This window comes from Sylvia atricapilla, chromosome 17, assembly GCF_009819655.1.
Source record: "Sylvia atricapilla isolate bSylAtr1 chromosome 17, bSylAtr1.pri, whole genome shotgun sequence".
Classification (NCBI taxonomy): domain Eukaryota; kingdom Metazoa; phylum Chordata; class Aves; order Passeriformes; family Sylviidae; genus Sylvia; species Sylvia atricapilla.
The window spans coordinates 3,561,322-3,586,830 of NC_089156.1; the positions used below are offsets into that span (position 1 = coordinate 3,561,322).

At 48.2% G+C, this 25,509-nt stretch overlaps 2 protein-coding genes and 2 non-coding genes across 7 annotated transcripts in view; 3 read left to right on the top strand and 1 right to left on the bottom strand.

Moving 5' to 3' along the window:
• Nucleotides 1–5,081: 5,081 nt before the first annotated feature.
• SIRT4 (sirtuin 4) lies at nt 5,082–10,899 on the bottom strand. 2 transcript variants are annotated; one of them, XM_066331314.1, is made up of 5 exons: nt 10,880–10,899; nt 8,193–8,698; nt 7,260–7,554; nt 5,949–6,152; nt 5,082–5,497 (listed from the first exon to the last, which is right to left on the bottom strand). In XM_066331314.1, exons 2-4 carry the CDS (start codon nt 8,690–8,692, stop codon nt 6,000–6,002), a joined length of 948 nt encoding a protein of 315 aa, XP_066187411.1. In that variant the 5' UTR covers nt 8,693–8,698; nt 10,880–10,899; the 3' UTR covers nt 5,082–5,497; nt 5,949–5,999. The 2 variants fall into 2 exon arrangements, with proteins under 2 accessions (XP_066187411.1, XP_066187412.1); XM_066331315.1 differs by lacking the exon at nt 10,880–10,899 and adding an exon at nt 10,632–10,867.
• A 1,412-nt stretch (nt 10,900–12,311) lies between these two features.
• LOC136369147 (U4 spliceosomal RNA) lies at nt 12,312–12,452 on the top strand. The gene has a single exon (XR_010744962.1). It is a non-coding gene; the product is annotated as a U4 spliceosomal RNA (small nuclear RNA).
• Nucleotides 12,453–13,093: 641 nt separating this feature from the next.
• Nucleotides 13,094–13,234, top strand: LOC136369146 (U4 spliceosomal RNA). The gene has a single exon (XR_010744961.1). It is a non-coding gene; the product is annotated as a U4 spliceosomal RNA (small nuclear RNA).
• Nucleotides 13,235–17,406: 4,172 nt separating this feature from the next.
• The window catches only part of PXN (paxillin), a 61,905-nt gene continuing 53,802 nt past the window's right edge, over nt 17,407–25,509 (top strand). For all 3 annotated transcript variants that reach the window (XR_010744921.1, XM_066331321.1, XM_066331320.1), the window contains exon 1: nt 17,407–17,497. Coding sequence is in view for 2 of the 3 variants with exons in the window: in XM_066331321.1 (XP_066187418.1) it covers nt 17,485–17,497 (13 nt within the window). In the remaining variant the exon portion in view is untranslated. The remainder of the gene's footprint in view (nt 17,498–25,509) is intronic.

The following is a 25,509-nucleotide window of genomic DNA, read 5'->3' on the forward strand; positions in this document are numbered from 1 at the left end:
TTTAAACGGGCACTCCCGGCCGCAGTCGTCCGGCCCGCTGAGGGAACGGGGCGGCGGGCGGGAATGAGGGGCGGGAGGGAGGGAGGCTCCGCCCCTTCTGCCCGCGGCCCCGCGCGGCGCCCCCGCGTTTGCTGATTGGCTCTTGGAGGCGGCGGGGGCGGGGCGCACCTGCTCTTTGCCTCGCGTGCCCTGCCCCGCCCTGCAGGTGCCCGCGGGCTGGGGCCGCTGAGGGCGGGGCCGCTGAGGGCGGGGCCGCTGAGGGCGGGGCCGCTGAGGGCGGGGCCGCTGAGGGCGGGGCCGCTGAGGGCGGGGCCTCCCGCCCTCGGCCGCCTCAGGGCGGCCTCCGTCCCTGCCCTCAGCCTCCGGAGGCTCCTCGGGGCGACCGGCCCGGCCTGCCCTCAGCCTCCCGAGGCTCCTCGGGGAGACCGGCCCGGCCGGCCCTCAGCCTCCCGAGGCTCTTCAGGGCGCCCTTCCTGCCCGCCTTCATCCTCCCGAGACTCTTCAGGGAATCCCTTCGGCCACCCTCATTCTCCCGGGACTCCTGAGGGCGCCCTTCACGCCTTCCCTCAGCCTCCCTCACTGCGGGCTGCCCACGCGTTAGCCACAGCACAGCTGTCCCTCTTCCCCGGGCCCTGAGCTGCTTGGTGCTCCTTTCTGCTGAGGGTCTCCCGTGTGCTTACCCTGGGGAGCCCTTCCCCTGGCCGGCGCTGTTCGCAGCCAGGAGCTGCGGGGGATGAGGTAATGTCGGCCTGGAAGGCAGGGAGCCCTCTGAGGGACAGTGTCTGCCCCACTTTCCCAGCCCTGCCAAGGTCCTGTGTTAAAGCTGCCCCTCACCCTTGGTACCGGTTTTGCTGGCAGAGGTTTTTGGAGGTGTGGGTGAGCTCCTGGGGCAGGGTCTACACACATCCCCTGCCTGCTGGCAGGGCATGAGGAGGGCCCCAGCTCATCCTCAGAATGAACTGTACCCAAACGTGGAGCAGACCCCAAGGATCGGAGAGTGCTCTTGGGAAATGTGAAGCAAATGGAGAAGGAAGAAGCTGGCTTGGTATGTTATTGGAAGGTACTTGCAATGCCTTCCTACTGAAAGTAAATGTATCTTTGAGGGCATTAGAATGATCATGAAAAAAGAGAGTGAATTACATTCAGTTCTTCTTTTCCTTGAAAAGGGCAAGGGATTGTGTCACAGCCAGACATTCCATTTTATGGCAGATTGAGTCCTAGTTTTTTAGCAGGATTTGTTGCTTACTTTTCCTCAGGTGTTAGTGTATGTGAATTTTCTGGAAACACTGAGTGCCTGGAGTCCTCCACAGAAATCTTGAGGATCCTGGATGTGACCCTGTCATATGGCCAAAATGAATCATTCTTAGGGCTGGAAGAGCAAAATGAGGTCTCTTGTACTCAGTCACTAGCTTAGATTCTCTGAAATTATTGTTTGTAGAACAGTAAAGCTCCTAAGTAAATGTTACTAAAATCCCCTTGTGATAAACCTCATTGTAGAGAAAAAAAGTAAACTACCACTATCTGGAAGGAATACTGCATTTTCAAGCTGTATTATCACAAGTAGGGAAGATTGCTGAGGTGCACTGGAAGCATTTCAGAAACTGTTAGTATGACTTTTGCCTGTAACAGAACTCTAGATTTGAGGTGAGTTGTGTATCTACTCTTGGCATTCAGCATTTAGAGCACACTAGCATTCTGTAGATAACCCCCATAGATAGATGAAGGCTCAGATTGATTCCATATCTGTCTTACTCCATACAGATTTTATAGGCCTGCACTTATATTTGGTCCCTTGATCAGGCTTCTCATTTCCATGCTGCTTTGATGATGTGACCGACCTACCATTAAACCCAAACGTCCCCAGCCACAGGGAGCCTTCCCACAGAATGCAGAGTGTGGGGCCCTAATGAACGGCACAGGTGGGGAGGCTGAAGGGGTTGTGCAAAGCTGCTCATTAGGGCTTTGAGGAACGTTGTGGGAAGAGTAAGAGCTGGGCTACAGACTGCTTGAGCTGCCAGTGTGGGGGAATACCAGGAGTGTGTGAAGATCTTCTGCCATGCTGGCCTGTGCTTCTGTTCCAAACCAGAAAGGGACTGCCTGGAACGCAAGGTATCCCTGTGCTCTGAGACCCTACAGAGCACCACAGCTGGTGCACAGGATGCTGCAGGGAGAGCAGTTCCCTGGGCTCACTGCAGGAGTGAAGCCTCAGTCTCTTATCTTTTCTCTCTTGTTGTTTTCTATGCCAAGATTTTTCACTCTCTGCAGGGAGAGCTGAATTACCCTTTAACTACATGGGCATAGCACAGATGAAAAAGGGTGCTCCAGCTGAGGTGAGACATGCAGAGAGCAAACATTTCTGCCGATGGTAATGATCCTGTGTCAGTTTGGGCCTGGACACCAATTCCAGGCACTCCTGCTGTTGCTCCTCCTCCTCAGACTCAGCTTCTCTTTTTCTCTGCCATTGTCTAGTTAGTGGTGCAGAAGGAAAGAAGTAGATACCGGAGTATCTTTCCTCAGCGGGAAGGGCGATGACAGGGAGCTGCACACAGAATTGCAGGAACAGTCTGGAACAGTGGTTTTAAAGCCCGTCTGGCTTGACTCTGCTGTTTCCCTGCTTGCTGCTAAGGCTTGGAAAGGGTGACATCCAAGGCAGTCACCGGGGAAGAAGCGCACTCTAGATGGTAGATTTAGTCACCTTCACTCCACTGAACCTCCCAAGTTCTCCATGACCTTGTTTTTGGGTCATTTTCCAGAAGTCATGAACAAGCAGGTGTGTCAGTAGGAGCAATCTGACTGTAAGGAGTGTGAGGCTGCACTTACACCACAGGCACCAAACCCTCTGGGCCATCTGCATTCTGTGCTGCCCTCACTGGAGCTCAGTATGTGAAGTACCTTCCTCAGGCTGCTGGACTCAATTACAGTTTGCTCTGAGAATTTGCCCAGAAGCAAAGACAAGATTTGCCAAATAGGAAGTAACTTTTATTTGCTTTGCATAACTCCAACCCCACTTTCAGAGGAGCAGAAGAAAAATCCATTATAAGGTATTCTCAGCTCCTCTATCCAAGCTTCAGGAGGAACAGCTGTAAGAAAAAGAGAAGACCAAAAGCTGTTGATTCAGCTAATTTCATGTCATGGCTTTTGGTGCAGGAATTTTAGGCACTCTGTGGCATTTCTCATGTGAGCAAACTTTAGTGGTACATTAGGGAACATGTAAAGAAGTGAAGTGCTCTGATCCTTCTCTTAAAGAAGTCAATTTTAGTAGTGCTGGTTCAACTTTGCAGAGAAAAGAAGGAACTTCTTCATCTCAGCCTCATATAGTTGCTGAGTATCTGCTCATTAACATAGAGTAATAAACCATGCACAGGAAATTTATTGTAATGTTCTTTTTTTTTTTAAGTCATTGTCCTGGTGGCTTAAAAGTATAATCGGTGGAGAGCTGGGGTAATGACTTCTCTGAGAGTGATGCTGAAGAGACACCCTGACTCCTCTCCCACAGACTCAGCTGCAGAACTGGAGAGGAGGCAGGGGTAGCTGTGGGAGGTTTAGTTACCTGTCACAGAACTCATTCCAAGACATGTTTTAGACTCCTTGGCAATGCTTCCACGCCTTCTCAAAATGCTGGTTCTACCTGCAGCCTCTGGTTTTGACACACCAATGTCATGCAAGTTTCAAGAAAAGGGAGATGATGATGATGTGGATAGTGAGAAACTCAGCCCCAGCTCCTCTGCTAAGGAGGCATCAGTGTCTCTTCTTACAGGGAAAGCCCTGTATGAAAACATGGTCTGTGTGGAGACTGCTGTGCTCCAGGCATGATTTCTGCAATAGTTTTGGCTGGAGGGGCAGCTGTACTGTGGACAGGACAGCTGAAGATGGAGAGAGATCTGTGAGCTTTGCTCACTGCCAAGCAGCAGACACCTGAGTCCTTGGCAAGTGGAATCACCATTCAGTGAGAGCAGAGTGCAGGTGGGAGTCCTGAACTGTTCTTGCTTGGCTTCAAAGTGAAGCTGTCTCTCCTCTAACCCAATTCAGCCAACTCTTGAAATGTGTTAAGCATCTTAATGCCCCCTACCTTCTGCAGAAATTGGATACTTTATGTATCCCTTAGATTCTGTGCTTCATTTGCTCCTTCCTGGCATAGATTTGAATTGAAAACGAAGCAAAAATGAACTTTGCATCCTGTGGTCAGCTGTCCTTACTTTGCTACTTGACCTTTTAGCAGATGACTCTGGCATCCTTGTTTCCAGCTGCTTGTCCCAGTTCTTGTCAAAATATAAGTCCACAACATGTTACTTGTGTAGGTGGGGGCACTTGGGAAACCCCAACAATTTAATCCCTCAGAGCTAGAAGGGAGGAGTGGTAGTTTCATGAAGAGGGTCAGGTCAAAAATTTAGTGTTCTAGTTTGTGCCAGGTTATGCATTTTACTCTCTTAACAGTTTGATAGAGCTTACAACACCATCCTAAGGACCAACAAAAAATCACCACCCAGTAGTGATGGATCTCCTGTTAAGGAGTGTGGAACTTGTACCTTTCAAGAGAGATCACCTCCTGAGGGGGACACCTATTGTAAAGATTTAATTGTGTTCCTCTCTTAATTCATCAGCTCCTAGTAATTCAGCAGCTGCTAGTAATTACAACCTGCATTTTTGCAATGGAAAAAAATGAATCTAAACTGGCTACTGAGAATGTTCTTAAATCATAGGAGGGAGAGAAAATTACAATGCAAATAGTCTCAATCTTCTAAACAATTTTAATTGATTCCTTGGCTATTAATTAATTAAATAACATCTTAAAAATGCATTCTGGAAAATGTGGTGGCCTCATTGAAAGCAGTGCTGATCAGATTAGTTTAAAGTAACTCCTCTGGCATCTCAACAATATTTAATGTTTAAAGGGGTTGGATAGGCAGCAGTTTAGCTTGTCAACTGACAGTTGAGAGAAATGCTGACTTCCCCTCCTTGCTGGAAGACATCAGCCTTATAGCCTGTGCTTCCAAATAATCTGCCACAGGAGCAGTGTTCTTGTTCAGCTTCTATTTTGAACCTTTTTTTTTTAAGTGACAACTGCAGTTCCTCTTGCCTCCTTTTCCTTTTTGCACACTCTACAGTATCCCACCAGTGACACTGGATCCCCCAGCAGTGTCCTGGTTTCCCACAGCGCCCTCCTGTGCTACAGCCTCAAATTCCCTGGTTAAAATTCCTGCCCCACCTTCTCCTCTGGGGACAATTGCAAGAAAGGTATTTTGTCCTCAGACACTGCAGTCCAATTATCCTGTCCCAGTCAATGAAAAGGCACTGTTTAAAACGGCAAGGTAAGGCAGAAAAGTACTTTGTTTTCATCATCATCCTGTTTCCTCATGGTGGAGATGGTTTCAAAGGAGAGAACTGCTGAGGCTGACATGTGTGAGGCTTGCTGCCCTCTCCTGGTGCCCTCCGCGGCCGTACACGGGATCTCACAGCTGCCTCTTGGATTGGAGTTTTCCCCTTTCTCACATGAGTCCTGCAGGAGAGGAAGAAAGAAGCTGCTTTATCGACTGAATTGATTATTTTAAACAGCAGTGTTTGATTAGGATTAGCTGGATTCAATTCAATTCAATCAGGAACAGCTTTTGAATTGCTGCAAAGGCAGTGGTTATTATCAGGTTCTTTGGAAGTACAGGTGATCCCCTGTAGTTTCCTGATAGTAACAAATGGATTGGAATGCTACACTGCTGAGTGTTCTGCATACTCCTACCCAATTTTCTGGGAATGCTAGCACTTAGTATGTTTTTTGTTTATGATCATGGGAAACAGTATCATGGCCCATCAGAGCAGACCAATTGCAGATTAAAATTTACAGCCACCTTTTGGTGCAGTGAGGGAACACTTGTCAGTGAGCACATCTCAGTCTCAGCATTTGCCAGGAACCCATATTCTTACCCTGTAAGTGACTGACCAGGGAAGGTACTCACCTTGTAAAAGTAACTTTAATCCTGATAGCTACTGAAGCTCAGCTGCTTGGGTCATGTGCAAACAATCAGAGGCAGCAGCTCTCCACAGCGGGAATTCAGCTTTAAGGATGCAAAGTGATCTAACCTGGTGGGCCCAATGTTAAGGACTGCAATTGGCAGCTTCTTCTCCCTGGCAGCCAGAGCAAACCTGTAACCAGAGTACACCTGCAGGAGTACCAGAAGACAAAATTACTGCCAGCTTAGGCAAAAGAAGAGCTACAGAAAGGAATAAAATAGTTGCTGCTGGCAATGGGAAAAGGGCTGTACACACATGCTGTGCTACGCAGCTACACTGAGCTCAGGTAGGAAATATCTTTGTTCAGAAGTGCACAGAATAGAACAGGTTTTAATGTCTGTCAGTGAAGGGTTTGCAATTCCACAGAAACTTCAGAGCAGATTGAAGGGAAATGTCCTTGTCTTTTAGTAAATATCTGCTGTGGTTTTTATTAGTTATCACATGCACTTTAATGCTGCACTTTGATGGTTCTTGCATGGCCAGCTTAGGTAGTACAGGAACAAACCTAAGGCATTTCAGTCATTCCTGTACAGAGGATTATAAGCTTAAGAAGTGCAAACTCAAAGAATTTGTATCCAGTATCCTGAAGCCAAGAGAATCACAATCAGGCAGCCTTGGTTTTATCTCTTTCTGGGAGGTGTTAGAGTAAGTTTTTTTTTAATGTAATATAACTTGTTCCTGGAAGAATTTATCTTATACAAACACTATTACAAGAGCTTCTAAGGGTTTAGAAACCCCTGTTGTTTAGCTACCTTACCTTATAGATAAGAGACTAGTGGAGAAAACATATTGTGATGCAAGGGACAATCCCAAACAGCAGAGATATTTCAGCTCTCTTACTGAGAATTTATTAAGGAATGAGAGGTCCTAAAACCTGGTATTTCACACAGTGTGCCATGAGGCCTAAAAAGCTACCAAAGGCTAAAAATTTCAGGTTAAAAAAATGTGAGGAATGAATTGTGTCAGGTATCTTGCCTTGATGGACAATTGGGACCTGATGGAGGAGGCAGCAGAGAGAGGTCTGAATGGAGTATTGACAGCAGCATGAAGTAGACTGGCAAGAGAGTGACAGGGAAACCCAGACAGGTCACCCATAAAGCCAGATTGCAACCACAGTAAAAATAAAACATAAAGAAGCTCTGCAAAGGCTGATCTGATCCACAAGCCATTTGCAGTGCTAAGCTGTGGGACCGAGGATCACTGCAGGCAGAGCAGCAGAGAAGCAGGAATGCAGTTTGGGAGGCAGAGCTACTTACCTGCATAGAGGATCCTGCTACCAGCATGGAGTCAGATTCTGCCAGGCGTTGGTGTACAAAACGGACCTTTTCCTGGCTCACTGTGTCTCCAAAGAAGGTCACATCAGGCTTCAGGATTCCCCCACATTTCCGGCAGGCTGGGACCTGGAAATTGCGCACCTGCTCGTCCGTCAGGAAAACATCCCCATCCGGAGCCACCCCAAACGCTTCAGCTTTCCACGTCGGGTTCAGAGCTTCAAAGTGCTCCTGGAGCTCAGAACGCAAGATTTGGTCTCCACAGCCCAAGCAGAAAACCCTGAAATTCAGAGCAAAGTCCTAATGAAGAGTTTCATGTCAGCTGAGGATCTGGAGACTCTAACTTGTTCCTTAGGAGGCTTGTCATGATTTTCCACGTTTATTTACCAAATCTGCAGGTCAAGGAGATGCCTTTCTACTTGCTTTCTAGGAATGCTCTAGAGGAAGTGCTTTCAACCCTGCCATACATCCTCTCTCCCAGTTCAGGCTGTGCTTTTTCACCTAGAAATTTTGGGTTATCCCAGCCAGGCTGTGATTGCCCTTCTCCAGTCCACATATCCCATGCAATTCTGGCACTATCCACTCTGCTTAAGCTGAATAATCCTTGCATTCTCATGATCCCCTTACTCTCTTTACTAAGAGGACATTTGCTGTACAAAGGAAAGGGGAAATGGATGTAGGTTTCAAGGAATGGAATCCACTTAATGCTTAAAAAAAAAAAACCAACAATGGGGTGCTGGTCATGTTTCTTAAATACCAAGCCGTGAACAGCACTGGGTTGTGATAATTTTCTCCACCCCAGGCCAATACCACCTTTATGCCTGTCACCTCCAGGGATGCACTGTGGCCATTCTGCCTCCTCTCTCAGCAGCTGACAGTGCGGTGACCCCGACACCCGCCCCGTGTCAGCAGCTGTACCTGTGTGTGCAGCCGTGTAGCTCCGTCATGCGCTGGCTCCCGGCCTTGGTGTGAAGGGCATCCACGTTCTGGGTCACCAGCCAGTGCAGCTTGCCCAGCTTCTCCCAGTCTCTCAGCACCAGGTGTGCCTTGTTGGGCTGGTGGGAGGAGAACTGGGGCCAGCCCACGAAGTTCCTTGCCCAGTAGCGCTGCCGGGCACTGGCGCTGCGGACGAACTCGGCGTGCTGCACCGGCCGTCGGTCTGTCCTGGCGTAGAGCCCGACACCCTCGGAGCGGTAATCGGGGATCCCTGACTCCGTGGAGATTCCAGCCCCAGTCATTACAAACAGCCGCTTGGAGTTAGAAACAAAGTGCTGCAGCTCCTCCACTTCCACGGGATCTGGGGGAAGGCAGGCTGGCACAAAAGTCAGGTCTGGAGAGGTTCTGGATACAGAATGGGATCTGAAATGATGCGGTCTGATGGCTCTGAAAACTCCAGAGCACTTCCTGGCAGAGAACATGTTCAGCTGAAAGGCAAGAACAGCACACGTGGCAGGTAAAAGAAAGCAAAAAGAATACCTTTAATGCCATTTGCTTGTGATTCTCTGGAAAATTATGCTTTATAGTATTCTTTGCTCTCTTTTTAGTAAAGAAACAAATTATTTTGGAAACATTAATTGAAGCCCACCATCCAAGGACAGCATGTTCTTTTGGAAGAGGGGAACACTGAGCACAGAGTCAACAGCACTGACTTGCAGGGTTCCTGCTGTTCTACCCTGGTATGAAGGATGGCTGCCTAAGAGGATTTGTAAAGAGCCCAAAAAGACCTGTGCATGCACAGTCTTTCCCAGGTATGTGCAGCAGGTCAGAGAGGAAATGGTAGGAAGGCCAAGCACCTCACCCCAGAGGCACTGGCTGATTCCTCCCCAGAAGAGACCCTTGTTCTGCATTCTTAACATTCTGCCTGCTCCAAATGTTTTATATTTACCTGATCCTTTGCACATGTTTTAGGAAGGGAGAGAAAAATAACCTTGAAATGTTGGTTTTTTTCCTGATAAAGGCCTTGACTGGAGCTGCTCCTTTGTGGTGTGTTTTGGTTGAGGTGTTTTTTCTTTTTTTTTTTTTTTTTTTACAAAGGCCTGGTGCAAAACAGGCCTTGAAATAGGACTGAGGATGATTAGGGCACTGTCTAAATGCCTCTGCCACCACCTCTTTTGGGGGTGCCACCTCTCCAGAGTCAGTGGGGAGATGGAGGGGCACTGATTTGCTTTTCCAGCAGACACAGGGGCTTTCTGCCAGAGAAGGGATCATCCAAAATGTGTGGAGCAGAAGGAACTGCCTAGCAGGTAGGAATGGGAGGGACACCCTGCTTTATGGGAGGAATGTCATGCCTGCTGGGGCAGGCAGGATGGAGGGCTGTGCTGATTAAGTAGCCTGGAATTGTGTGCAGGACCTGTTGTGACACTACTGGATGGGTTTGGACTTTGATTTTGTTTGGGATTTCCAGCAGCCTGTGGTTCTTTCTCCATTTCACTGTTTTAAAACTATTTTTCTGGGTCTCTCTATGGTTTTTGCAAACAATGTACAAAAAGCTTTGAAAGCAACAGTCCTGAGAATTGAGGGTCTGGAATTTCTGCCTCCTTAAATCTCCCTAAGCAGGGAGGCTGGTACAAGATGGAAGAACTTTATTTACTGATAAAAGGGGATGATCTCCTGAACACCTAAACTTCAGATTTATTTAAATATTGCTCCATTTACTGTAAGACCTAGTACTGGCAGGCAACTGAGGGCTTAGATACATCTGAAGTTTAGGTGTGCAGCTCCAAGCATTGTGATACTAAGTTAATGCTAGTGGCAAAGACTAGATTTGGCTCAGTTAGTCTTCAGTTCTGAAGGCTTTTTGTCATCATCAGTTGAAATGCAGGGAAGACTGGACAGACTCCATAGTCGGAATTGCTTTTTGTATCTAAGCAGTGATTCTGTTTGCAATGATTTTTGTTTTGCTGTTTAGCAGGAGTCGTGTTGGGCATTCCCTCTGAAGAGGTTTAATTTCCCATATGAATTAATTAGAAGGGACAAAGTCTCCCCATAAACTAATTTGCTTTGAGAGTAATTTGTGTCATGATGCTCCCCAAGGGCTGTTAAGCCAGTTTGATGGTAATTAAATTGCTTTAACTGATGAAAACTCTTCATTCCTGCCCCTTATAATCAAAAGATCTCTCAGAAGGAAATGTTCAGAGGCGAAATGAAATAGAAATGTAATAGGGGTTGGCCCACAAGAGAGAGAAAGCAAAAATTACAGATACATTTGAAAGTTGCTTTGAACCAGGTACGGACTACGGAAGAGAAAAAGTTAAAGGACGGAATATTTCTTGTCAAACACAAAGCTGCTTTTAAAATGAAAGTGCTCAGATTGAAAAAAAATACAACTACATAACGAGTGAAACTCTTTAAACGTACCTACGTAGATCCGAGAGTTTGTTTTTAGCACACGCCCAAGATGCTCCACAGGACAAGATCAGGCAAGGTTAAGGTAGAAGAAAACCAGGATCCTACAAACGGCTCCAGGCCAGAAATCCAAAGGGCGTCCCGCACCATGTGGGCTCCCGGGTGTCTCTCGGGCTGTGATAAAGGCGGGCCGGGTTCCAGCCGAGCCGAACCCGGCTAACGAAATCAGAGGGACACGGAGAACAAGGCTGAACACTCACCCTCCATGGTGCTGCCGGAAGGACAGCGCTGGCCTGCCGGAAAGGGGAGCCCTCTGGGAAATGTAGTTCGTGGGGAAAAAAGAGCCCTGAGCACAAAGACTACAACTCCCGTGAGTCAGAGGAGGGCAGGATGGGAGCGAAAGGTGTTCCCAACGCCCTGGCACCTGAGACAGATTGGAAACGCTGATGGCTTCATAGCAGCCCTCAAGGAAACGTTCAAAATCCCAATTCATTTCATACAAATGCATGTGTATCAATTGCTTTGGTAAAATGCAATGTAGATGCTTGCCCTTATAAAAGATGCATTTTCTTTTAACTGATACTAACATCTTTTAGGTTTAAAATGTGACTAAATAATGGAAGAAAAATTCACTGAGGGCTGCTAAAGACATCTCTTCTGGCTTGGGAATTAGGGCAGTGCCAACCTGTCTGGTGCTGACTGTGCACCCTGAACCCATCGTGCCTCTCTGCTTGGTGCAGGTTTCAGTCTCAATAATCACCTGATAATTTGTACAGTTTGCCTGGCAATAAGGAGTTCGCGTGGGTTTTTTGCGTTTCGTTTGTTTTTCTTCAAATGAGGCTTATTTTTCTGAGGAACAAATAATATGAGGAAGACCAGACTGCTGCATGGTAGCAGCCTGATGCCCAGCAGTCTTACAAACAATGGGCTCTTTCTAAAGATTTGGACTGCTTTTCAAATGCATTCGCCAAAGAGCTTTTGTTAAACAGTTCAAAACATTGCAGAAAGTTTAAACTTTTTTTTTTTTTTTTTTTTTTTTTTCTCCCTCGCTTTCTCTTTCTGTAATTTCCAAGACCAGGTGAGCCTGAGCATCTGTGTAGCAGAATGTAATTTTGTGGTCACAAGGAAGAAGCGCATCCTGCTCGCTCGGTGGTGCGGTGCCACCCTGCCTGTCTGTCTGCCCTGGGCTCAGCTGTGGAGTACAACCCTCTTTTCGGCAGCGTCGTGAGTCTAAATGTCTTTCAGTGATTTCTGCTTTAGGAGTTTAAACGTGTTTTAAGCTGTTGGGTGGTGACCTTGCTTTGGCGGCACCGGGCAGACGCCGTTTCCCCCCGGTGCTCCTCGGCAGTGTCCCCCGCCCGGTTCCGTGCGCTCCCTGCCGGCTCAGAAAACAGCGACTTTCGGCCGATGCCCCCGGCCGGAGCAGCGCCCAGCTCACCATAGCGCTCATTACCATAGCGCTCATTACCATAGCGCCCTCCCGGCAGCCCCCGCGGGCCGCGGCGGTCTCACCGGGCCCCGGTCCGGCCCCGCCGTGGCCTCCCGGTGCATCCCCGGTGCATCCCCGGCCGCTGTGGCGGGGCGGGGGCTGCGGGCACGGCCCGCGGGCGGGGGCAGCGGGACCAGCGCCACCCGCTCTGAGCTCCGCGGGGCCGGGGCCGCCCCGGGCCCGGGAGGGCGCTGCGCCATGGCAGCCTTGCGCAGTGGCAGTATCGTAGCCGATGAGGGTATTCCGAGGCGCGATTATTGCTAATTGAAAACTTTTCCCAATACCCCGCCATGACGACTTGAAATATAGTCGGCACTGGCAATTTTTGAGAGCCTCTTCGGAGGCGGATTTTATTGTGGTTAAAAATTAGACGAACAGAGGCAGATCTGATAGGTGCTAATCTTCATCAGTTTGTTCTCGCAAGTAGCGTTGTTTCAGCGGCTGGGTTCCTCACTTTGAAATTTTATTGACGCACTCATTCATCCTTGAGCACCTTTGAGCGGAAAAGACGGGAGCCGAGCTCTGTGTCAAAGCGCGCTCGGTTCATTACACGCTGTCACGTACGGGAGCAGCGGGCGGGGATGCCCGGGAAGGGCCCGCGCTGGGATGCGCTCAGCGGCGCTGCGGCGGCCGGGGCTGGCGGGGGCTCACGGCCCGGGGCGCCCGCACTCGGTCCGGCGGGGACGCGCGGAGGATGCGCGGGGGCGGAGCGGCCCCTCACAGCGGCGCGGGGCTGCCCGCCGTGACGTCACGCTTATTTAGCATATTCCTTCCCAGCAGCCTTCGCGGCCGTACCGGGGGCCCAGAACGGAGGGCAGAACGGAGCGCCCCGGTCCCGCGGAGTGCGGGCGGCTGCGGGGCGGCGGGGAGCGGGCGGGGGGCACCGCTGGGGGGGATACGAGCAGGAGCGGGCGGGACGCGGGACTCGCCCCGAGCTCGGAGGCAGCCCCGGGGCCAGTGGGGGCGGCGGCGAGAAAGCCCGGTCAGCTTTGCGCAGTGGCAGTATCGTAGCCAATGAGGTTAATCCGAGGCGCGATTATTGCTAATTGAAAACTTTTCCCAATACCCCGCCATGACGACTTGAAATATAGTCGGCATTGGCAATTTTTGACAGTCTCTACGGAGACTGAATATTCTGGTGAAAAATAGATCAAAAATATTAGATGAGGGTTTCTTTTAAACTATCGTGCTTTACTGTGGAAGTGGAGTAAGAATTTTGTTCGTTTTGCTAAAAACGCCGATCAGTAAAATGAGGGCGCTTTTATATTAAAAGCTCCTTCCTCTCTTAAGCTGCCGTAAAAGGAACCGGTCAGTGAAAATGGAAGTGGAGGGGCTTAGGTGCTGGAGAGGTTTCTGGAGTAGCTCTTGCTGAGCAGGATCCTTTCGGAGAGCTCAGCCTCTCAACAGGCAGGGAGGAATTTGGGGGAAATGAAAGTCTGAATGGTGCTTCCCTAGCTGCAGAAGTCCAGAAAACCTATTAGGAAACACTTAGTGTGAAGTACTGTAAACTCCATTTTGTGTGCATTTCTTTATTGACATCACTTGCTTAAAGAAAAGAAAAGAAAAGAAAAAAAAAAAAAAAAAAAAAAAAAAAAAAGAAAATCCCCCATCACAATAGAAAAAAGCTCCTCATTGTCAAAGAAGTCACAAACCTTTACTCTGGAAAAAGCAGCTGCTGGTGTCAACTCCTACTATATAAGTAAACCCCATCCTTTCCTAATTTGCAGCAATTTTATAGCTAAGCAGACCCTGTGGATGGAGACTGATAACCACTGCACACCAGCTCTGCTGCAGCTGGAAGCAGCTGCCCTCTGTCACTCTGTATGAGTGAGATGTACCTTCTGCTGCTGGCAGTTTGCCACTGACATTGTCTCTATGGGCAGAGAATCAGATCCACGCGTGCCATCTGCATGCTCCTGCCCTGCTGGTTAGACCCTGAGCTGGGCAGCTCTTTGAAACTTTGGTAGAGTAGAAAACTTGGTAGTGAACTGTTTCTTCTTAATAATTTTTTTAAAATACTTTTTAAGATAACATTCAGTCGTGGCAGGGTATTATACATGACAGTGACCAAGAGTGACAGTGAAACCTTACAGATTGCCTTCATCCCCCCATTTGTTCCTGTTGCCAGCAACACCAATTGAAATCAAACCCTGAAGAATAGGGATGCCATTACTCTGGCAGAATAAGCCACACTGGTAAATAGCAAAGGCTATTTATGTAGTTTGCAGTGAGTCATACACTTCAGGTAATTTATTGATTCTTATAAACTGTGTTGATAAGTATTGGGTTTATCACTTGGTTGTTTCTCATCTATGCTGCCAGAATTGTCAGTGATAATTCCCTGGTGTGGTGTTTTCAATCTGCATTGCAAAGTCATGTCCTACATCTTATGTTAGAAACCAAGTTTGTTCATTTTGCTCTAATAGATCCTTTCGACAAGCATGAAGTCGGACCTCGAGTTGCATGTTGTGATTTACTGCTATTTCCTGAAGCCTAAAGCTCTGATGAATTTTTTTCTTGCATTCACCTGAAGAAAGAGCTAAAACCACTTGTACGATGTTCATGTGGCACAGCACAGAGGGCACACAGTGCAATGAAGGCTTTGTCATTGCTCTGCAGTTTCAAGTCACTCTCTGGAAAGTGCACAGCTAAGTTCTAAATATGCCTTACAAGCCAATGGAGCTTTATTTCTCTTCTCTGACATAGATCACAAATAATGATGCTTTTATTTGGTGGTATTTTGAAATAAGCTTGGATCACTCCTCTGTTTGGCAGCCAGTCTGAAATGACAGGAGACAGGTTGATTGTTAATCCATCACATCAACTCTTAGGGTCTTGTGTGTGGTCAGTGGGTTAAGCTGTCCTATGAGGGACTTGGTCTGTGACTGGTAAATGACTCTTCAAGAGGGAAAGATGCCTTGAGCAAGTACTCTGGACACAGGCTGGGTGGAGTCAGGAAGCCCTTAAGTCCAACCCTTCGTTGATGTTGACTCACTGTCTAACTTCATTTCCAGCTCCCAGCCCTGTTTCCCATCTGCAAATGGGGATGGTAACTTCTTGTTACACCTTGTGTGAAAGACAAGGGTAAATCATAATGTGTCCCAGCCACAGCATAAGAGGAAGGCCTGTGTACTTCTAGCAGCAAGCAGGTGTTCATGAGTCAGGGAGAGGCTGAGGCAGAGAGCAGGTAGATGATGAGGGAACAGGAGTTCAAGGCATTGGGAAGGGCAGGGTGAGCATTGCTTGGGTGAGTTTAGCTTGAGCCCACACCCTGAGAAGTTGCCTTGGTAGCTGGGGTTTTAACCTGCCCCTACTCCTTCAGCTCTCACGGGAGGGCTAGGGACTGGCAATTTTAAGTAAGAAATGTCAGTGTGTGAAGAATTCAGTTATGAACAGTACCTGGCTATGAGCAGGTTAGTTTTAAAAGCAGTGTGCCTAGAGGATAGTATCACTCATGGGACAGCCCTGCCTTCCCACCCCAACCCTTTGAAAGCAATGCTGAAGCCACAGGCAAAGCTTTAGAAGCAATGACTTTATTTTTGTTTTTAACAGTGAACAGCTTGTAAACAACCCATTTCTTGTGAGTGCAACCCTAACTGGTACTATGACAACTTAATTTCATCCCTGAGACACAATAGAAACTGCTTTCTTAATTTACATTCACTTCTAGACTCCCAAAGGACACTGTAGGAAGCTGAAAATAAAAACTGCATACCAGGCTACCAAATGAACAGAGCACAGTAGGTACTTTATTTACACTGAGGTAAAAATACAACCCAAGTTGAGGCACATGTTTGTCACATGTTGCTGGAGGAAACATACAGACCCCACAAAAGGACTTCTCTAATGATCTTAGGTCTGCTCTGTGACCAGTCAGTGCTGGTGGTTTATGTTGCTCCACCTGGGTACGTGCATCCCAAAGTTGTCATTGTACAGCCAATCATGGATTTTGAGAAAAAACCACTCCCTCCAAATTATGTTTTACATTTTGCCGAAGGAGACAAGCAAGGGGGATGTCAGGTGAGGTCTTTGGCATGGATGGTGAACCAAGCAATGAAAGTCTTTGCTTCTATTTATGTTGCACTTAGATCTCAGTAAGGATATTATTTTCTGACAAGTCTTGGATTTGGAATAAAAGTTAGAATGGATTTCCCCGAAGTTGTTAACTATTTGTAAGCATTGGCTGGGATGAGGGAGGAGATATTTCCCTGCCCCCCTAGCGATAGTTCCCATTAAAGCATGACTTAACACAGGAAATAATGATGTCTGACTTGTGCTAGCAGGGGAAACTGGGCATGTTTATGCGTAGAGAGTGAAAAATACAGCACTGGAGATTGCTCACAGCTGACCTCATGGTCTCTGTTTTATGGAAATACAATTCTGTAATCTCAGCTCAACAACAGGACATGTGCTATTCAGTTCTGGGAACATTCTCTGACTTGGTAGTAATTTTCTAAGGAAAAGAGCTACAAGAGTCATATTTCCTGGATCCTCGGCAGTTCCCACACTGATTTTTTTTTTAGTATATCTCTCATCAGATTAAGATGTGAACATTTGGGCTGAGCAACTGCGTTTACAGCCATGTCAACTTGGCTGGAGCAGAGTGGGAAACTAGCTCTGATGGGGGTTTAGCTGTGCCGTGGCTCAGACAAAGAGAGGACTTTGCTGCCTTGGAGTGTTGCTTTATAGAGGTTTGAAAGGAAAAGCACGTGGGAAATGATGGCTCAAGATCATCACATGAGAAATCCAGGTGGGCTGTTATGGTCTTTGAAAGCAGCAAAGGAGAAGTGGCTAGTGACTTTCCTTCATGGTGGCCACAGCTGGTGGAAAATTGTTCAGGAAAGGTTTCTACTACCCAGCTTCCCTGGGATGGAGTAAACCAGCTGAGGCTCGGAAACGTTTGCTTGAAGGTTTTGGGGCACAGCCCTACCGCAGCACGCAACAAGGCCAGTGCGGCTGCCTCAGTGCCCTGGGGGGACATTCCCTGGGAGGAAAGGGTCCTGCCCCTCCAGTGAACAGCGCAGTGTTCGTGTCGCCGTCCTGCTCGGTGTCTGACGCGCGTGGGGCCGCCGGCGAGCGGGACGGCTCGTGTGCGGCAGGACAGGCTTCGCTGCGGGGCTCTGGGCGCCGCCGCCTGGCCGGGCATGGCCCGGGGCACTTTCCCCGCCCGCGGCACCGGGCACCGGGCACCGACCCCGCTGCGCTCCCCGCGGCGGCCGGCAGGGGGCGGTGCGGGGCGCGCGGCGGGGGCGCGCGGGGCGGGCGCGCGCGGGGGCGGGCCGGGAAAGTTGCGGGCGCTGGGGCGGCGGCGGGAGCGGCTGCGGGCGCGGCACCGGGCACGGCGGCTCCGGCACCGGCACCGGCCACGACGGCACCATGGACGACTTGGGTGAGTTCCGAGCCGCGCGGGGGTTCCTCGCCGCGGGGGCCGCCACGCCGCGCCCCGGGCGGCTGCGGCCGCGGCCCGCCCGGCCACGCTGCGCCCCTCGGGCCGCGCCTGCCGGCGCTCCGGGGACGTGTCGCTCCCCGCGCACCGCGGCCCCCGGCCCGGCTCCCCGCGCCGCCGCCCGCACCCGGGGCCCCTCAGCTGGGCTGTCCCGGGGCGGGCGGTCCCTATCCCGGCCGGGAAGGGCGCCCTGCGCTCCTGTGTCCGGGGCAGCGTGCAGCGTACTCGGGTTTCAGCAAACACCTCCTCCCCTGCCCCTCCGCAGCCTCTCCAGCGTGTTCTTTGGCGAGATCTGAACTTTGCGCGGCTATGGAGTGGGCAGCCCAGCCGGGCTCGGAGCTTATCCTTTTCCTCCCTCTGCTTCTCCCAGGTGTGCTGCAGTATACGGTTTCCCAAAACCGTGTAATGGAGAAATGTCAGGCAACTGGTCTCAAGGGAAACATCTAGAGAATTTGAGTTCTTTGGTACCAAGCCGGAAAGGGTGTGGATCTGCCAAAATCCCTTGTGCTCTGGGAGGCATTAGGGCGACTGAGTTCCGCTTATGAAACTGATTAAATCAGACACTGGGGAGGGGCTGTGATCCGTTACTTCCATCCTACCTTTAATAGAAACCAGACGTTCTGTTGACATATAGTCCAAGAAAATTGCAGGTTTATTCCTGGACCTGGAAGCTCACATTACGGTGCGGGCATAAAGCTGGTCACACCTTCAGGAAACAGACTTTGAATTGGGCTAATGATAAAACTTCCAGGGCAAGGAGTCCATCTGCTGCGTGGCTTTCTGGTGAAAGGTGTGCCTGCGAAGGGTTCATCCTTGGGGAGTGAAACCTCACCCCTCTGCTTGAGTGAAGCAGCTCTTGGTGGAAACAGAAATAATCTACTGCAGCTTCTTCTCATGGTTATTGTTCCTTTAAGAAGAGACAGCTCTGTTTACCTTTTCTCATATCCCTCATTCTGGTTATCTCTTGGAGATTTGGTGCAAGTTCATAGCATGTTCAGGAATGTATTGCTAGTCAGAACAGGATTCACCCAGTCTGTGTATTGACTTGCTGAGTCAAGGGGAGCACACAGGTCTGTGTAGGGCCAGTTCAGTGTCTCCCCAACGTGCTCTTTAGTAAACCATGGGAGCTGTACTATGCCCACTGCAACAGCTCCATTCCTGAACGGTAGTAGTGTGACTTCCCAGTTGATGGGATAGGCTGCTGCAGTCCCTGAACATTTTTTCTTTCCTCTGTAGGACAATTAGAGGTGAACAGCAAAGAAATGGTGGAAAAAGTCTGAAATTGTGCCTAGTTTGTTCTTCTGACCTCTGAAGTGTATTGGAACAACCAAAAATTAAAGCTGTGATCTGACTCGGAAAGTAGAACTTTTAGTCGGAGCAGCTTGATTTCATCAAGTCTTAATTACACTGTGTCTGTCTCAATTTTTGAGCAGCCTTTCAGACTGGACAAGATCTAATTAACAGTAAGCAGCTGAACAAAAAAAGTGTGGCCCTTTCTCTCTCTTAAGCTTTTCTGTGGCACACAGAATTCACCATGGAAAAGCACACCAGCTGTTTTCCCTCTACAAATCATTGTTAGCTCCAAAATGCCTCACTTACTGCTCTAAAGCCATTCACCTTGGGATGCACACATAATGGAGCAGTGCTGTGCTGATACAGCTCCTCTGAAATAAGTCAAACTTTCAAACTCAAGTGAGAGTTGTTTGTTTTTCTTTCCTCATTATCTATGGGTGGATTATCTGAGTTGTGGATTAACTGTGCCATGGATACAGACGTCTGCACTGGCTCTGTCCAGAGTCAAGCTGGTTAGGCAGGACTTGTTGGTTCAGGCACAGTGCCATGTGGACAAAGCTGCTCTGCATGCAGGGACAGTTTTGGCCCAAAAGGAGTTTGGTATTGAGTTGGTTCTTGCAGGTTCAGAGTTGATGTCAAGTAAAATCAGCTGGCACACTCCTCACTTCTGAACCTGTGTGGTGCAGAGATGAGCAGTGAGTGAGGGGCTTTCCTGGGCGTGAGAGAACCCCTCGCAGAGACCATTGATGTGTTTGTTCTTAACTCTCTGCCTTTATCAAAAACCTCCTCCCTTTTTCTAGAGCTGGAGGATTTGATCAGTGTGTACGTGTCCACTGTAAAATGGAGGTCCAGAAGTATCTCAGCTTTGTGCTTGGACTGGAGAGAATGGATTTGTCTTGCTTTGGGGATTCATTTGGAGTTGAAAAAAAATCTTCATTCCCTTTTTACCCCCTCCCACAGTGTTGAAGGAGCTTGCACAAGAAACTTTCTGCAGGCTGGAGCTGTGCACCCTGTGGCTCTGGGGGAGCCTCTGTGGCACAGGACACACAGTGCTGGGGCTGGATGTGAACTGGAGCAGGCTGTGGTGGGAAGGGGGAGGAGAGCAGCTGGCCAGCCTTGTCCGGGTTGTCTCCCTCCAAGCTCTCTAAGGAAGCGCCGTTTTGCGGATGTGCTTGGAGTTTGGCAGGAAGTTTGCTGAATGAGTTTGCCGTTCTGCGGTGCTGTAAATTGGCACAAAGAGTACAGCTTTGTCCTAAAGAGTGACAATCCTGACTTGGGGCTCTTGCCTCTTTCAGGGGATTGCCAAAGCACAGCCTGGGCTTCCAGCACACGAGTGGCCATCCACACACACTTGCTTCAGACAGTTTGAGACACTGAACGAGATGTTGAGTTACTGGTTCTGTGCTGCCACCTTGTCTAAGTAGTATGAGGGAACAGATCCAGTAGGATCTGCTTGTTGCAGAGGAAGAAACTTAATTTGTGTAATGTGCCATGTATTTATGGTGAGGAGAGTAGGTAAACACTGTACATTTCCTTTAGTCAGATACTATTTGGTTTTGACTCTAGAAGTTTTTTTACAGCCTGTTTCTGAAAGGGGTTGTTTGCAAATACTACTGGGAAACCTTTTGGTAACTCCAGACAGAAATGGTGTGGCTTTTAGAAGCTTTCATTTGATGAAATTGTCACTTCTCTACTGGTATTTTTTTTTAAAGTTTTGTTTTCAAAGGCTTTGGATATTTTTAAACTGTATTTTGCAATCAAAAACAAAGCAGCATTCACTGGAGCTTGTAAAAGGTGCTTTACAAAGAAATTATATCTATTTAATGGGGACATATTTATGGCAGTGTTTTGGCTGTCCATGTCAACTGGATTGTATGCTTGCTCACTTCTAGAAGGATTTTTCCTTTGTGTAAGGTTTGTCTAGCAATTTGACTTCAAAATTCTGGGTGCATCGTTCAGGGGCACAAGAGATTTTGCTCTATTAGCTGTTTTCCTCTGTTTTAGGAACTCTAATCCACCCTCTCTTCAGCGCTTAATCCTCTCAAGATTGACTTTAAAGGGAGCAATCTTGCCATTGATTTTTCATGGGAGCGTGGAGGGAGGTACATGTGTTTCCATCTGTCATCTGTCCTAACATTTGGAAGATTGCTGTGCTCTGCAGGGTGGTGCTGTCTGTCCCTCTCCAGAGGGGGATACTTGCTTCTGTCTGACTCAGTTCCTTTAGTTCGGGAGTCATGTGCTGTGGGTTTTGGGCTCAACTTGACTAAAAGTTTTCTGTGAAATTGCTCATGGTCAGCTACGCCCAGGAAATGGTATTGGGGGAGCACTGGTAAAGTAATTTGGGGCCTTGGCTTTCTACTGGCTCAGATTTCCGAGTCCTTCCTGCCGCTGGGTGAGAAGGCTGTAAACAGAACTAATGCTCTGCACAATGGGGTTCTGACTTGTTTCAGCTCCTTAGCTGTTGTGACCCCTCGTAAAACAGGGACTTCATTGTCCTGAGCAACTCAGACAGGGAGTCCTCTGCTTCAAGCAGTGTGCGATGCAGAGAGAGGCTTCTTTTCTTGTTGCTCTATTTCCACGGAAAGGCTGGACTCTGTGCTGTCTTTAGCTCCTTTGTCCCTCGCTGGGAGAGGTCAACTTGTCCCAAGTGTTCAGCTGCCCTCCTGGTTAAAACTGATCCTCTGACACCATCTCTGCCGCTAGAGAAGCAAGTGGGAAACTTCCCATACATCTTCAACTCTCTCTCTCTCCTTTTTCTTTCTTTTCTAGGGAATCCTGATACTTCAGTTTCTCTGGACCCCTTTTTCCTCACTTCTTGCCCTTTGAAGTCTATCTATTATATGAAACAATTTGTGAAACTGTAGGGATGGCAGCTAAAATTTTGAGGTCTGGCAGCCAAACAAGGACTAATAATGCACTTCTGTTTAGATCAGAGTTGGTCTTCTGATCTGCTGCTCAGACAGACAGATAAATCCCTTACATTAAAACTGTAACTAGAGGGGGAAAAAGCCTGTCCATGGCCACAAAACAAATCTGTTTGAATTGAACTAATGTGTTAGTTGTGATATCCAGAATCTGATGCAGCTTTGGAGACAGCCAGAGCAGATTCTGAATGCGGTTGTGTGTGCTAGTGGAAGATCAGTGTGAGTGAATAGGATCTCTGGTCCCAGTTTCCTGCTCTGGTCTCAGCCGACACTTTCCTCTTTGTGTACTGATCCTGTGTGTCCCTTTTTGTCTGATGCGGAAGCTGTTAATGACGATGCTCTGCTGTTCCAGCTGCCTGAAAGTGAGACACTGTCTGTGGGAAGCTTTCTCACGATGTGATAAGATGATGAGGTTTAGGGAGTGAGTTCCTTGCTCTCTTCAGGCCTGTCTTAACTAACTGAGGTTTAGTAACAAACCCAGGTTATCATGACTGTTAGGATATTGCATTTTGAAATGGTAAGTAGAGAGGGAACTGGCTCATTTGTGGCAGGATTACTATATCCAGTAGTGCAGGGTAGAAACAAGAAGTAGCACCATTACTTTCCACTTTGGTTGAAGTTGGATGGATTACAGAGTAAGCTGTGATCTCAAATTTATCTCAAATTGGTTTCACTTGATTTAAGTGCTGTCTGCTGAGGTGTTTCCTGTGGCCATCTCCCTTGCTGTGTCCACAATAGCCGTTGGACAGTTAACTGGGTCAGCAAGCTGATTCTTCTCAAAGTCATTTTTTTACAGGGATGGTGGACTGGGAAGTGAGGCCACCTCTTTCAGCTGTGGGTGATGTTTAATATAGCATAAGGTAACCATTTATCCACAGCCTCAAAAATGTGCCCTAACTTAAGGCATGTTGTTTGTCTGTCTGTAAAACAGGGGTAATTACTCCTTACCTGTTAAGTGTGGTTATGTTGGTTGACATCTTTGTGTTTCTGAAATAGCTTCCAGTTGAAAAGCTTCTTTCAAGCTTTTCTGCTCACCATTGCTGGAAAAGTTTACAGTGGCAAGTTTGGATTAGATTCACAAGTTTTTCTTCCTTTCTCAGCCCTGTTGAATGTTCCCTCTCTGCCTTTCTGATTGCTCATCCTTTCTTCACCCCTCGTTATGACAGGCTTGTGAGTAGGGAGAAAAGATTTCCTTTCCTTTCCAAGTTTCCCGCAGTAGTTCTACCCTAGTCCTTCCCTTTACCACAGAGCGTTGTGAAGTCATTCAAAGAATGCTGTGTGCTAAAGATATACCATAAAAATAGTAGGTGGGTGATGACTTTCTCATATCAGTTTTAGCTGGTTTTCTCATTCATGCTCATTCCATTTGCAAATGGCCCCAGCAGCAACCAGCTAGCTGGGGACAGTCCTTGCCTGATGAGTGTTAAAATCCATGCTTTCTCTTCTATGCATGTGTGATTTTAATGAATGCAGTGAAGCAAACAAGTTGAAATGGCAACTGGAGTGCTGTGGAACGAGTTTGGTGTTGGGGTTTTGGTTACAGGAGCTGAGTCTCTGAGGTTATTTATGTGTTTGTGCTGTTTAGGAGTCTGGTAAAGTCTTTTTCTGCTCACACAAATGCAGCTTTTTCTTTTAGCGGACAGTAACTATTCTGAATTTACATGGGAAATTTATCTAAGCAGTTTGAGACAACTGTAAACTGAGGAGCCAAGAGAACTTACGGCAGGCCACGGGGGAGGCAGCCTGCATTGTTAGTGCTTGGCTCCTTTTTCCCTGAGCTGGACTGTCTCTACACTGTGAACAAGTTTAGTTCAAGTTATTTAAATGATGATGAGATAGTCCGAAGTCGTCCAATGCAGCTTGTCATGCCACTTCTCACAGTGTTCCTGAATTACCACGTGCACATCTGCGTACATGGCTCTGCTGGGTGAGGTTCTGAGTGTCTGGCTGGCAGTGTGCAGTCGAGTGTAGCTTGATTTCTTGTGGTTTTTTTACTGTTTATTGCACGTGTTTAAACCTCTAACATTTTGCAAATAATTTGAAGAACATCAAAAAAAAGTAAATGGCGCTCCAGGGAATAAACCTTCTGAATGACACTCTGCATGGGGAATTGTGCTTTAAATGGCTCAGCTATAAATCAGACTGTATGGGGGCTCCGGGAATAAACCAGTCTCATGTTTTTGTCACAGAACTGAGCTGGCAGACAGAATTAATCCTGTGTCTGTCTAGATATCTGCCTCACAGGATCTTCCTTTATTTCCATTGCTGAAGAGGAAGGTGAACAGAGAATTTCACTTTGTGCTATGGGGAAGTTTGTGGTGGTTCAGGGACTATGGTTAGGCTCAGTTTTAAAAAGAGCAGGAGGTGGTAAAAGAAGCCAGAGGTAGAAAAGGTCATGGGCAAGAGGGCTGTAAATTATTTGCCATGGATTAGGGGCTTAGTATTCCATTGTTTTATCCTCTTTCGTGGTTCTAAACATATTCTAGGCTTCTCTGAGAAAAGATTTCTTTTGGGTTGAAGCCGCTAGTTTCAGCTGGGTCAGACAAAAAAGCCTAAGGCTAACACCATGTCACTTGAGGGTACTGGTGCCCCGTGAGCTGGAATGAGATGGTGGCTTGGCTGGTCTCTGCTGCTCATCTTGTTTCACCATTACTTGCACCATTGCTCGCTGTTTCTCAGCACCAGCAGCTGCCTTGGGATTAGGTTTGGGTTGTTTTATTTCGTTTTGTTTTTTTGCTGCTAGCAAACGACCTCTTTTGGGCAGAGCTGATCCCCAAGAGTAAGATGCCTGGAGTAGTACTTCTGGTTTGAAGCTCCTGTTCATTATGGTTTTATATGGGAGACTTTTTTTGGGCTGTGTAGGCCTGGTCAGGCAGTGTGACACACAGCTGGAACTATTCTGTCTGGCTGTGAGCAGCTCCAGCAGTTAGACAGGATCCCTGCAGAGAGCTGGAGCACTGGGGGAGGGAACGAAATGCCATTTCATCCACGTCATGAAATCTCTTATCAGTGGCCAACTCAGTGTTGTGAGTGGGTGAGCTGCATTGGCCTGAAGAAGCTTCCTTTTATTTCTCCTGTGAAAGATGAGGAGCTCAGCACTGTCAGTCAGGCTGAGAGCTGTGGAGTGCCTGTGTGGAGTTTGAGATTAATTTGTCAGTCAAGTTCTTATAACCCTAAGCTGGTAGTTTTCAATCTATCCTGCTTGTGCTTAATCTGAGATTCGCTGCTTGGCTGTCCTGAGCTGTTTGCTTGGGCAGTGCCTCACAGCTGCTCTGGCAGGCTGCTCCTGTACTTCTTAACTGCTTAAATCCAGTGCCTCCAGCACCTTCTGTCCTGGGGTCATGCTTAAAAGCCCTGGTGTGAGTTAGAGAAAATCAGTTAGGTTATCATTCATTTTTCATTCATGTAAGGGTGGGTTAAGGGCCTCATTTGTTGGATGCCTCTTTGCCATCAAATGCCAGGGAGAAACCTACTTGAAACAGATGACCATGGTATGGCTGTGGTGACGTGAAACTGAGACCTTCTGGGCTGTCTGCATCTGCTGCAGCCCCCTGAGTGTATTGCTTGGGTCTGGAAAATTCTGTGTGTGGGATGGGAGAACCAGTGGGATATGAGGCATTCAGAGCAGTGTCTCTCTGGTGTGGTCCTGCCCTTGCAGGGTTGGGAGGAGGGGTTGAAGGAAGGGGCTGGGGGTGGTGCAGGGAGGAAGCTTTATGTAATTCTTGGCTGGCTTTTGAA